At 35.8% G+C, this 12,716-nt stretch overlaps 1 protein-coding gene across 7 annotated transcripts in view; it reads left to right on the top strand.

Annotated features, from left to right (window-relative positions):
* The window catches only part of LOC109055079 (rho guanine nucleotide exchange factor 10-like protein), a 46,866-nt gene extending 35,798 nt beyond the window's left edge, over positions 1 to 11,068 (top strand). For all 7 annotated transcript variants that reach the window (XM_042750695.1, XM_042750693.1, XM_042750694.1 and 4 more), the window contains 7 exons: positions 4,586 to 4,672; positions 5,656 to 5,870; positions 6,008 to 6,165; positions 7,712 to 7,854; positions 9,712 to 9,883; positions 10,078 to 10,200; positions 10,285 to 11,068. In XM_042750695.1, the coding sequence (XP_042606629.1) occupies positions 4,586 to 4,672; positions 5,656 to 5,870; positions 6,008 to 6,165; positions 7,712 to 7,854; positions 9,712 to 9,883; positions 10,078 to 10,200; positions 10,285 to 10,823 (1,437 nt within the window). In that variant the 3' untranslated portion in view covers positions 10,824 to 11,068. The remainder of the gene's footprint in view (positions 1 to 4,585; positions 4,673 to 5,655; positions 5,871 to 6,007; positions 6,166 to 7,711; positions 7,855 to 9,711; positions 9,884 to 10,077; positions 10,201 to 10,284) is intronic.
* The last annotated feature ends 1,648 nt before the right edge of the window (positions 11,069 to 12,716 follow it).

Consider the following 12,716-nt stretch of genomic DNA (forward strand, 5'->3'; position numbering starts at 1 on the left):
AGTTTATGAGATTCCATTCCAGTGTCCCAACTTTTTTGGAATCGGGTTTGTGGTACAATGTGGATGATTCACAACTGTTTTTTTTTGTTTGTTTGTTTGTTTTTGTATTGTTTTTTTGTATAGTTGTTCATGAGTCCCTCCTTTGTCCTGAACAGTTGAACTGCCCGCTGTTCTTCAGAAAAATCCTTCACGGTCTTTTTTTTTTTCAGCATCATTTGAATTCAAACCCTTTCCAATAATGACTGTATGATTTTGAGATCCATCTTTTCACACTTAGCATAGCTGAGAAACTCATATGCATCTGTTAAGTTCAAATGCTCACTGATGCTCCTGAAGAAAATCAGATAAATTAAGAGCCTGGAGGTTAAAACATTTTGAATTTGAAGTTCAGGGTAAACTGAACTTATTTTATCTTCTGGGAAACATGTAGACATCTTCTGTAGCGTCTGAAGGGCATGTGCTAAATGAAAAAAAAATGATATTTTGGCAAAATAAGAAAAATATACACATCTTCATTCTGTTCAAAAGTTTTCACCCCTGGCTCTTAGTGCATTGGTTTTCCTTCTGAAGCATCAGTAAGCGTTTGAACCTTTTTTTAACAGTTGCATATGAGTCCCTCATTTATCCTCAGTGTGAAAAGATGGATTTTAAAATCATACAGTCATTGTTAGAAAGGGTTCAAATATGCAAAAGGTGGAAAACCACCTTTTTCTTTGGTGGAAAACCAAAGAATTTGAGGGACATGAAAGATTTTACTAAATAAAAATGACTGAATAAAAAATAACGTGAAGTTTATTTTGGTAAAATAATTAAAGGGTTCACATGATGTTGCTAAAAAGAACATTATGTGTATTTGTGTAGTTGGTGTAATGCAATGTGTTTATGGGGTTTAAGGTAAAAAAAAACAAAAACATTTTTTTCCATATAATTTACATTATTTTTGCTTCTCAATCCCCCCCATCCCCCTGGCAAATTGCACCCTACATATATATATCCTGAGTTGTATATCCTCTAAATAAAAAATTACAAATACAAATAAGTGATACAAAAAAGTGTAATGTTGTAGACATGACATACCATCAGAGGCTGACTAGACCATGCTAACAAACCCTGACCCCTTGCACAGTTTTCTCCTGTAGTGCATGACAGACAAAGCTGTGAACTAGCCAATTAAATCAGTGCTGAATGTTGAAAAAGTCGAAAATGGAGCAAAGTGAATGTCTTTTTCAAAAGGAAAGCTTCTAGATACTATATGAATGGAAGCATGTGTTTATGTTTTGTACATATACAAATGTATGTTTGTGGCAGAGTAGATCTAAAGAAGTTCTTAAATATTACTTACATAACTTATGTAGGAGAAACTTTTTCTGGGAAATGTTTGATGGTTTAAAGAGTGTTGTATGTTTGTGGCAGTGTAACTGCAGATTAAAGCGAGGCAGATCTGTGCCTGCTAGAGAAGATGCAGGAATAGACGAGTGTTTTCTTATGTGATGTGAAGTGTAGTCTGTGTTCAGGAGGAACACCCATGAGATAAGTGTGGCTGTCTTTTAAATCACTCTTCTCATAAATACCCTTTCCACCTCCATCAGAACGCAAAAAGCAATAATGAGCTTGAGAAGCAGAAAGAAGGAATGAGGACACTAGAAATCGTCAGGTCATTAAGATGTCTTTCTAAAATGTTACAGTAAGATTCAGCAGCACATTCTGAAAGAAAATAACAAGCCTGACACAGAACCTTGTATAAATAATTCCAGTGGGCTAATTCATGTACATATTAAATATTCTGCCTGTTTTTTCCACGGAGGGGAAAATGTGAATAAAAGCCGTGGCCCCAGTTGATTGCTTAAGATGAAAAGGGGCTCCATTCCCACTGTGCATATCTAGGAAGAGTGAGTTTGCAGCAAGTTTTGCACATCAGAGTGCTGAGCATGATGCTCACAGCAGGAGAGGGACAGCGGCAGCCTGCCATTCCCACGCAAGATCCTCCTCAAACACAATAAGGACTGTTTCATCTAAACAGGTCATCCTCTTGCCATGAATCTAGCCTCTGCTATAGGCTAATCTGTCATTAAAATGTAATGGGTTCTCATAACATTATAGATAAAAGCTGTCTAGTAGTCCCTGTTTCTATTTAATGTGAGTGATTCAACAAATTGCATTTATTTATTTATTTAAAATATAAATAGACAGCTGTTATAATCATTTAAAAAAATTAAGATACATGTATTAAAATACTTTATTATTTATAGATAAATATATTTTTAACCCTACATGTAATAAAAAAGGACATCTTTATGAAATTTTTACAGCTTTGTCTGGGCTAAAAGTGGAAAAATTGCTTGTTGTCTGTGGCTGTACTTTTCTGCCATCACTGAGGATAAATTTCTGTCTCGTCTAATGGAAAGTTTGGAACGCAATCACAGGAAATGTCTTGAGTGTGTGTGCAAAAAGATTTACAGCAAATCACTGTAATTATGGTCTTTTAAAGCTGCTAAAAAGGAAATGTTCTGTCATTATTTGCTCACCTTAAAGTCATTCCAAACATCACAAAAGTAGACCTTTTTCATACATTTCCTGGCTATTTTTTTTATGCGATTAGAAGAAATGGAACCTGGAGCTTTCAAAGTTCAAAAAGCAATATGTACATCAAGTACTAGTGCTGCAAATAACTTGGAGTGAAGTATTACTTTAATAGCAAACCCCCAAAAATCTAAATTTATCTGTATTTTGTAATGTCACACTTAATTGGTAATGAAATTGACTGGATGGATTTCTTGACATGATGATACATTCATTATTATGCACAATTGTATTGAAAATCAAACCCTTAAAACCTTAGCTGTATACTTCTCATGAGCTGTAATTACAAGGTGCTATAGTTAATATTAAGTTATGTGTTGTCTTGCTGTGGTAAACAGTGTACTCTTAATTAATATTAGCACAGTGTCAGCAGGGGTGGGTTTGTCACCTGATGATTAAACCTGGAATAATAGCTTGTCTGGCTTGTGCATAAATTATATGTGAAAGGCAATGGGTGTTTAATAACCTTATGTCTGTCTAATTTGAGCCAAAACACCCTGCAGTCAATTAACTTCCCTTACTTCTCTTTCCAAGCCAAGTGTTGGCTGTGGCCACCAGCTCTTTTAGATGTGAATTAACTCAGCATGTATCAGAGCCGCCACAGCTGCCAAAACATGGACAACAAAGTGTGTAAAATTAAGAGTGTCAATGTGTCCCATGCCTTCCCACCCTGGAATAAAATATGGAATGAACTGTACAAAGCTGAAATGCAATCACTTTTCTCTGTCTTTCTGAAACAGGAAAATCAAAAGATGTGCATCATATTTATCATGCCCCATTTAAAGCCTTCAATCCAAAATAAATAAATAAACATATAATTCTGTCCTTTAGTTTAGATAATCCTTTGGCTCAGAGTTGGTGTTTTGAACATGCAAAAAACAGTTCTAGTATTCTAATGATCATGTTTTAGAACAAAATGTGCATTCAACACAGTTAAAAGGATATTTAAAAAAATCTTGACATGAGAATATCCCTTTAAGGCAATTCAGTTCACTTGGCAGCCATCTTGGTGATACCCTAGGCAGCTATGTCTGTAATTGGCACGCATGTACAGCTCCATGAATGATGGAAAACCAGAGTTTGTCAAGATTAAGTTTAAATGACTTTCCCTTAGCATTGAGCAAACGGACATTTCTCTGAGCTCAAGCTTAAGGTCTATGAGTGACACTGTGTCATTTTGATTAATATCAAAGATTCCTGTAGTCAAAAGCAGGCTACTTTTAATGCTTGCCTTCTTGAAATCGAGCCTCAAGATGCTTACTTTGAGGGTAAATGGAATAATATCCTGCCTTTTTGTTGATCGACTCAAAATTTTTGCTGATCACTTGTTAGTGTGCAGAATAAAACTGCAGTTGCACCAGAATAGTCCACTGTACTTGTATGCATCCCACATTGCAGAAGCAGAATTAGTGTTAGACGTAAAATTGCATGTCTGCCAAAAAATAGAAATAACACAAAAATGTGTATGTGTATACAAAATACATTTGTGAAATATTATTACAATTTAAAATAATTAATTCTATTTAAATATATTTTAAAATGTATTTATAATGTAAAGATTTCTTAACTTTTGTCCAAAAGTGATAATATTTTTTTTAATGCTTAACAGTTTTCTTGAAACCATGTTAGACTACCATTCATAAGTTAGGGATAAACAAACAAACAAAAAAATAAATGTTTCACAGTATTTACAAAAATATTGACAGCAAAACAGTTTGTACCAAATCATGATATTTGAATATTTTCTGAAGGATCATGTGACACTGAAGACTGGAGTAATGACTTCTGAAAATTCAGCTTTGCCATCACAGGAATAAATTACTTTTTAAAAATAGAAAAGACTTCCTTCAAACACATAAAAAAATTGTAATGTAGTTTGTGTGTATATAGCAATTTAAAATATTTTTAGTATTGTAATATTCAACTGATTTCCAGAGCTGCAGCTTTTAATGCTAATTTCTTAAAGTGATCTCTTAATTAATTAATTTTTTTATTTTTTTTGCAGTTGCAGGCTGGCCTGTATAACCCGGTCCACTGTTCTCTTCTTGGTTTTTCTGCCGCTAGCACATCCTTGCCTCAGGGCTACCTCTGGGTAGGTACACTTTGCACAATGAGAACATCTTTTCTTCTTTATAAATCATCACCGCACTTGTGCAGGAATATCCTAATATCTCTTCACATCTCTGATGGTGCACTTCCCTCACCTTACCTCTGATGCACCTAAGGGGAAACAAATCATCCACAAACATTTGAATAGTCCACCTCTAACCTGGGCTGTCAGGGGAAACACACGTACAGTATACTTGGTCAAAGGCACAATGGAAATAGCTCATGGATCATTCCCTGCAGGGTTTGAAGCTCCATAATTTGCCTCAGCACAGTATTCAGTTTATTTAAGTGATATTTCATAAGCAAGAGTGATGTCGTTCTGATTACTCATTACACTTTACAGTACAAGTAAAATTAATTAGATATTACATGTAACTTGTATTTTTACAGCAAGTGTGGGTATTATTTTGGAGAGGCCCATGATCACTCATTTTATTCTTGAATGAATCAGTGTTTGAATGAATTGGTTGAATGAATGATTCAATGACTGTTAGAATGCTGTTAGACCAATTTGTTAACTAAATTGTTTAATTTCCAAAATAAGAGTTTCCAGGCCATGAACCATTTCTAAAGTTTCTGACTGATTCACAACTTTACATTAAATTGTACTTTTCTGTGATATTTCTCTTTTAGTTTACAGAGCTTTTCCACCTGAAGTAAGTGATGGTAGCAGGAGCTCCTCAAATAAATAAATAAATAAATCGCTGTTAGAATAGTTTGATCGACATTTAAAGAAAAGAGGGAAGCAGGATTAAAAGTTTCTCGAAAGGCAGCTCTAGAAACAAACATCAAGCATTCCACATCAAAAGACATTGTATGAATCATTTATCTCATGGCTGTGCTTCCACATTTTCTCCATCTTTTTTTTTGCCTGCAGCCTCTCAGAGGGCTATGTCAGTGAGTTCAGGCACTGGATGTCCTCCTTCTCATGTTTGTTTTCTTTTTGTTGTCTCTTTGACTGCACAGGTGGCTAGTGGGGGTGGCGACTCTCATGGGCAGGTGGAGATTTTCTCCCTTAACAGACCCACTCCACGTTCCGTTAAGAGTTTCTCTCTAGGTTCCCCAGTGGTTTGTCTGGAGTATATCACAGAGCCCAGCACTGATGAAGAACTGGAAACACAAACCTCTGAAGTTCCTTCCAAGATCGGCAACACCATCTGTGTAGGATTATTGGACGGCAAGTAAGTCTGAATACATACCTGTATTGGTCTGGAATGATTTGAGTCATTACATTGCTAATTTTATGCAGTCAGCCACAATAATTTGCTTCTTTCCCGTTTAAAAGCTCTTGATATTTTGTGTGTTTGTGTGTCTTAAGCATCCTGGTTTATGGAAGCGTGGACACCGCTGCTCAGTGTCTGCTAACATTTTGTAACCCAGAGGGCTGCCCAGTTCTGTGCCTAAAACAATCTGCCAACTTTCTCTTCGCTGGACTGAGTAATGGAAAAGTCGCTGTTTATAACCGAAAGAGTGGAGGTAGAATAATTGCAGTGCAATTTTCAGTGTAAATATTGATTAAAGGGATAGTTTAGTCACACATGAAAATTCAGTCATCATTCTGTCATTCCAAAACATGACTTTTCTGTGGAACATAAAAGAAGATATGGAAGTCAGTGGTCACCAAAACATTTTGGTTAACAACATTTATGTTCCACAGAATAAAGTCAAAACATTTTTTTTGGTGATGGGGGGTAGTAAATGATGGAATTTTTTATTTTTGTTGGTGTATTATTTTTTTTATTAATTATAAATTCTATTCTTTTTTTTCCATTTCCTTTGGTTTTACAATTGCAGGAAACGATATGTGAACTCTTGGATTTCTATAAAAGCTTTAACAAAAGACAAACACAAAAGCAATCATGCTTTTGCATGTCTTTATTGGGCACGCCATGTAAACATTCACAGGGCAGGGTGGGAAAAAAAGTATTTCCTCTTTACAAAATCATTCAGTTCAGCAATATTTTTGGGATGTCTGGTGTGAATCACTCTCTTGAGGTCTTGCCAAAGCATATCAGTCAGGTTGAGGTCAGGACTGGGCCAAATCAGATGGGGTATTTTATTGTTGATTTAGTCCTGGGCTTGGGATCACTGTCCTGTTGAATCGCTCATCATCTGAGTTCCAGTTGAACTTACATCCTGCTGCAAAATGACCTGATAAACTTGGGAAGTGATTTTTCTGTCAATGAATGTAAGCTGCCCAGACCCTGAGGGTTATGTCCCTCCACCTCGTTTTTCTGAAAAGCTACTATACTTACAAACACCTTTGGCTAATCTGTCCACAGAATATTTCACCAGAACAAAACATCCAGGTGCTCTTTTGCGAATTCTTTTTCATATATACCTCCAGGCCTATCTAAACGTTAAAATTTCAGTTCAGCCAACACACATTCTTAGCAATTTGTACCTATTTTACATTTTGTGAATTATAATTTGTATGAATTTATATATTATCTCATATATTTTTGTACAATCTGCTTATGCCCGATTGGCTCTTAGGTTTAGGGGTGGACCTTCATGCTTACGTTTCTTCTAAAAAATTTCCATACAAATCACATCATATGAGTTCATAAAAACAGCACTTTGTTAAATGTTATGTTATGTAGAACAGTTTGGGTTAGATGACTTCAATTAAGTAAAATTCTGTCATCATTTACTCACTTAATGTTTTTGCAAATCTGTATGATTTTATTTCCTCAGTGGAAAACAAAAGAAGATACTGAGAAAAATTTATTTTTATCAAAATAGTGAAATTTAATGGGGTCAAGTTTGTTTAGAACTCCAGCTAAAAGGTTCACATATTTTTTTCTGCAATTGTATACACCACCAGTGCCTCATTTTTGATATCGAATATAGTTTTGAGTAATTAATTCATTTACTTGTTTAATACAAACAAGTAAATCTAAGTTAATTCTCTTCAGTTTGAATGTTTCCTCTCTGAATTTACTGCTACATTTTTAAAGATGTGTAAATATCAGCCATTTCCAGTAGCACCTCTAAATCCAGCATGCATTTTCGGTTACAGAGGGGTTGTGGGATCCAGATTCCTGCAGACATGTTGTTATTGGATGCGCTCCCGTCCTCAAACTCCTCCAAATAGACGAGTGTGTGTGGGCCAGCTGTGCCAACCAGGTCTCTGTGATTGAAGGCTCCTCTCTCAGGACTCAGGTAGAGACTCAGATATCATAGACATTAGATCCTTCTCCTCTGAGAAATGCGTTGGTGAAATGAAAATGTGTTGCATGTGATTCCACCACCTTCACAATAAAGATGCAGTGCAAAATTGCTTTTCATAAGACTGTCACGTCACCTATCAAAGCTTGAGATCTGTTCTGTAACAAAGGTTGGTTTAGGAAAGCTTGAAATGATTCTTTTATTTCAGAGTTTTACATTTTATTTCTCTGGCTTCCTGTGCTAGATGCATTATGAGAGAGCATCTTAAGCCACACATAAAAGGTGTCCTCCCTGTAGAAGCCCAACAGCATGTTAAGGTGCTAGCCTTTGATCACTTCTGACAGCTGAGCCAACCTCTCTATTTTGCCGCAAGGAGCGCACCCTCCCTCTGCCTTCCTGATGCTTAATATCAGGATTAATTTAAGCTCTGGTAGTTGGAAGTTCAGTTCAACCGGAAGATAAGATGTGGATACGCATATGGACATGTTAACATTTTAAAATTTGCAAGTCAGTAATTGTTTGCACTTATAGAGAATGCAGAATGTCAGAATTTATCTGGTGTAAAAAAGAAGTAAGGTCCAGGAAGTACAGCAGGATATACAGGCATAGACTGTAATTATGTGGCTACAAAAAAAGAAAAAAAGGTTAAACTGCAGGGCATGTTACAAGGAAACATTGTTAAATATTGTGAAATGTTCTAACAATTAAAATGAACTGTTTCTAGCTTCTTTTAAAATGTAATTTATTCCTTGTATGGCAAAGCTGAATTTTTAGTATCATTACTCCTGTCTTCAGTGTCACATGATCCTTCATAAATCATCCAAATATTATCATTTGCTGCTCAAGAAACATTTATCATTATTATCATTATTATTACTTTGAAAACAGTGCTGCTTAATATTTCTGAAAGAAAGTTCAGAAGAGTTTAGTTTGAACTATAAATTATATGAAAAATATTTTTTTTATTATTATTAAATGTCTTTAATGTCAGTTCAGAAGAGTTCCATATAACTAGAAATTATATGAAAATTATACATAAAACATTTTGATGCAGAGCTAAAAGTCCTGGCTACAATAAATCGGAAAAAACTAAACAAAACAAAAAAGAAAGAAAGAAAAGAAAGAAAAGTTTGAATGGAAGAGATTTAGAAAGAAAGAAGGAAGGAAGGAAACCTAATTTAAGCTTACCCTAAAATTTTTCTTTTGTATATTTTATCTTTTGTGATTATATTAAAAAAAATCAGATATAAAATATACATACATATACACACACACCACACACACACACAAGCATATAAACTAATATATATATAGGTGTGTGTGTGCGTGTGTGTGTGTGTATATAGATATATATATATATATATATATATATATATATGGCGAGAGAGAGAATATCATATTTTCCTAATATAATCAGAAAAAGATAAAGTGGGGGTGTGTGTGTGTACACACAAACACACAAAAAATATATAAAATATTATTATTGAATCTTACTGTAATTACTGCTGTGTTATTTTGACTTTTGAATTTATCAATTTCCCAAACATTCTAAGTGGATTTAAATTGATTATTTCCTAATTTAAGCTTTTATGGTTTTCCTTAACATTTGGAATATAGTCTCTGATGTAATATGCCCAGCCTCATATGCCCAAACAGACTTTCATTAGGCAGGATATACCCTGACATCGAATCTTACCCTTTCTTTAGCACTACAGTCCACAGTGTTGGCCTAAACTTTGATGTTTAGCTTTGATTTTTTTTTTGTCTCTTACCTCTAAATTTACCATTCCTCTTGCTCTTTCTTGTTTTTATGCATTTTCGTCATTATTTTGTATCTTTTATGATTCCCAGAGTTTTGAAGTTCATCCAGACCCCATGGTTAGTGTGACCCACATGGTGCGCGCCGGAGGAGGGGTGTGGATGGCGTTTTCAGAGGGATCATCCCTACGTCTGTTTCACACAGAAACATTGGAACACCTCCAAGAGATCAACATTTCAACACCCTCTGCATATTTGAGCCCTGGCAAGTCCAATATGTGATTATGGTGCATGATATGAATTCTGTAGGATAATGTTTTGGCACACAGATCCTAAAAGGGGCATGAGTGTTAAGTAGATCCACAAAAATGATTGAAACAGAGCAGGAGTTGGTAGCAAAATTAATATAAAAAAATAAATAAAATAAAATAAAGACAATTTACCATATTTTCTTCATAGGTCAAAAAACAGTGTGTGTAACCAGCCTGCTTATCTGCCAAGGACTGTTGTGGGTTGGCACAGCTCAGGGCATTATTGTCACCCTGCCGGTGCCCAGACTGGAGGGCATTCCCAAAATAACAGGTGAGCAATAATTTAAACAAACAAAGCATTGCATCTAAGCCTTCTTTGTGTTACCAAACACAAACGGTCCATCTTTCCCTTCAGGAAAAGGGATGACGTCACTAAACGGTCACAACGGCCCTGTTGAATTCTTGGTTGCCACCTCCAGCATTTTATCCCAAGATTTTCTAAAGCGGGATACTCCCATGGAAGGTGGGGATTCAAGAAGTGGAACTGAAGATAAGGAGGCGACAAATTCCTCTCAGGAGTCCCTCCAGCAGGTGGATGGCTCTCCTCAGGTAGAAGCCAAAGCTAAAGGAGTGCTACTGCAGTACCACCTCCGTTCTACCTCTCAGCTCCCAGGAAAGCTCCTGACGGCTCGGCCTGAAGAAACATCCGACTCGACCCAGGACTCTCTGGAGCACACCCTAGAGGACGGTTCCATCTATGAGCTGAGCGATGACCCTGAGGTTTGGGTCAAAGGCCCTGGGCCATCATCTAAGGAAGCGGCACGTAGGGAGAAAGTGACTTCAGCCGCCGTTATATCCGGTGGAAAAGGGTTCCGTCGACTCGCTAATTCCTCCAACTCCTCTGACTCCAGTGAGAACATGCTCATGGTCTGGCAGCTGCCCATTACAGTTTGAGGCAGTAATGAAATCTCCTTCCTTTGGCTTTCGTCATGTTTTTTTTGCAGTGATGGAGGATTGTTGGATCATTGAAGGACAAACAGACTGTAAGCCTGTATGGCTTATGCGGATTATTTATTCCACCTCTTCTCCAGAAGGTTTTGAATTTGAAGGAATATTTCAGGTTCAGAAAAAGTTAAGCTGCGACAGCATTTGTGGCATAATGTTGGTTTGCACGAAAAAATGTCCTTCTTTAAGAAAAAGAAAAAAAATCAGGGTTACAGTGAAGCCTTTACAATAGAAGTGAAAGGGGCCAGCTTGTAAATAATTTAAGATACTCAGTTTCAGTAGCATAGCCACAGGACATAAAACAATATGTTTAACATGATTTTAGTGTGAAAATAAAATAAAACAATGCAATGCCATAAACCTTCTAACCCTAAACTGACTTTATTTTGGATGATTTTAAAAGCTTTGTAGCTCAAATAATACACATTTTAACAGAATAATTAATGTTTAATAATTAAGCTTAACAAATAAATCCTAAATTGGCCCCAATCACTTCCATTGTAAATGCTTCATTGTAACCACCATTTGTGACCCTGGACCACAAAAGCAGTCATAAGTCGCACTGGTATATTTGTAGCAAAAGCCAAAAATACATTTTATGGATTGATTTTATAAGTCATATGTGTATATTTGTAGCAAAAGCAGTAATTAGTCGGTAATATGCATTGCTAAGATAGTCATTTCATCAATATTTAGATTTTTTTGCACCCTCAGATTCCAGACTTTCAAATAGTTGTACTTTGGCCAAATATTGTCCATCAATGGAAAGCTTATTTATTCAGCTTTCAGATGATGTATAAATCTCAAATTCAAAAAACTGACCCTTATGACTGGTTTTGTGGTTCAGTGTCACACATTTGCTTTTTTATAGAAAATGAGGGACAAGTTAAAAGTATTTTACTATTTTGATGGTAATACCTTTAATGTCACAAATGCTTTTAAGGAAGCCAGAATATTCCTTGAAGTTGATAAACAAGCATTCCATTCAATATTCGTCTGTCATAATAATAGCATGTGCTCCGTATATAACTTACCACAACTGAATATAAAACAAAATAACACCTTTTGTAAATTTCACTATAATGACTGATACCACCCATTTAATATATCTGATATTTGATTATATCTGCATGCAAGGAATCAGGGTAAGCGTTGTTGTTCTTTCAGATGTAATACAAATAGTAATCCTTAGTATGTATCTGAGTATTTGCCGTGACCCAGTTCTTTCTTGTTTAAATGATAAAAGATGTTTTTTTTATCCCGCACCACCAAAGCAGTGTGTACAGAAAAGAAAGGTAGTTGAATATTAGGAGTCTGTCTATTTAAATGTGTTTTAATGTTATTTTAGTGTGAAATGTGATAAGGAGAAGCAAAGTCTTCGGTGTAGGTACTTGTGTCTGATGGTTCTCATTGTTCGCAGTGTCACTTTGTTAAAAAATTAAGTCATATTTACAATGATTGAAGTTTCTGCAATTTTTCCATTACTATCTCATTTGATTTGATTTGAAACTGACTGAACATTAAATGGTTTTGAAATTCATTGTGTGTGAAGACCTGCTGTAAATTAATAGTGCAGAGTAATATTTTATGTTAAATCTCAGCATACTTTCAGCCTTTTATCTCTGGGCAGCCACTGCCAGCTCTCACAGTAAACATATCAGCAAACGCAGTATGGCGCAGCTCAGGCAGCAGTTAATATATGCACGTTGTCACACCAGTGCTACGTGAAGAGGATGCCAAATCACGTCTCTGGCAGACGTGAAGTAAAACTGATCTGTCAGGATTCAAAGGAGCTGTCTAACAGCCACTCATTGTTCTTATAGTATACGGTTTTGCTCATTC

Source organism: Cyprinus carpio, chromosome B23 (genome assembly GCF_018340385.1).
Source record: "Cyprinus carpio isolate SPL01 chromosome B23, ASM1834038v1, whole genome shotgun sequence".
Lineage (NCBI taxonomy): Eukaryota > Metazoa > Chordata > Actinopteri > Cypriniformes > Cyprinidae > Cyprinus > Cyprinus carpio.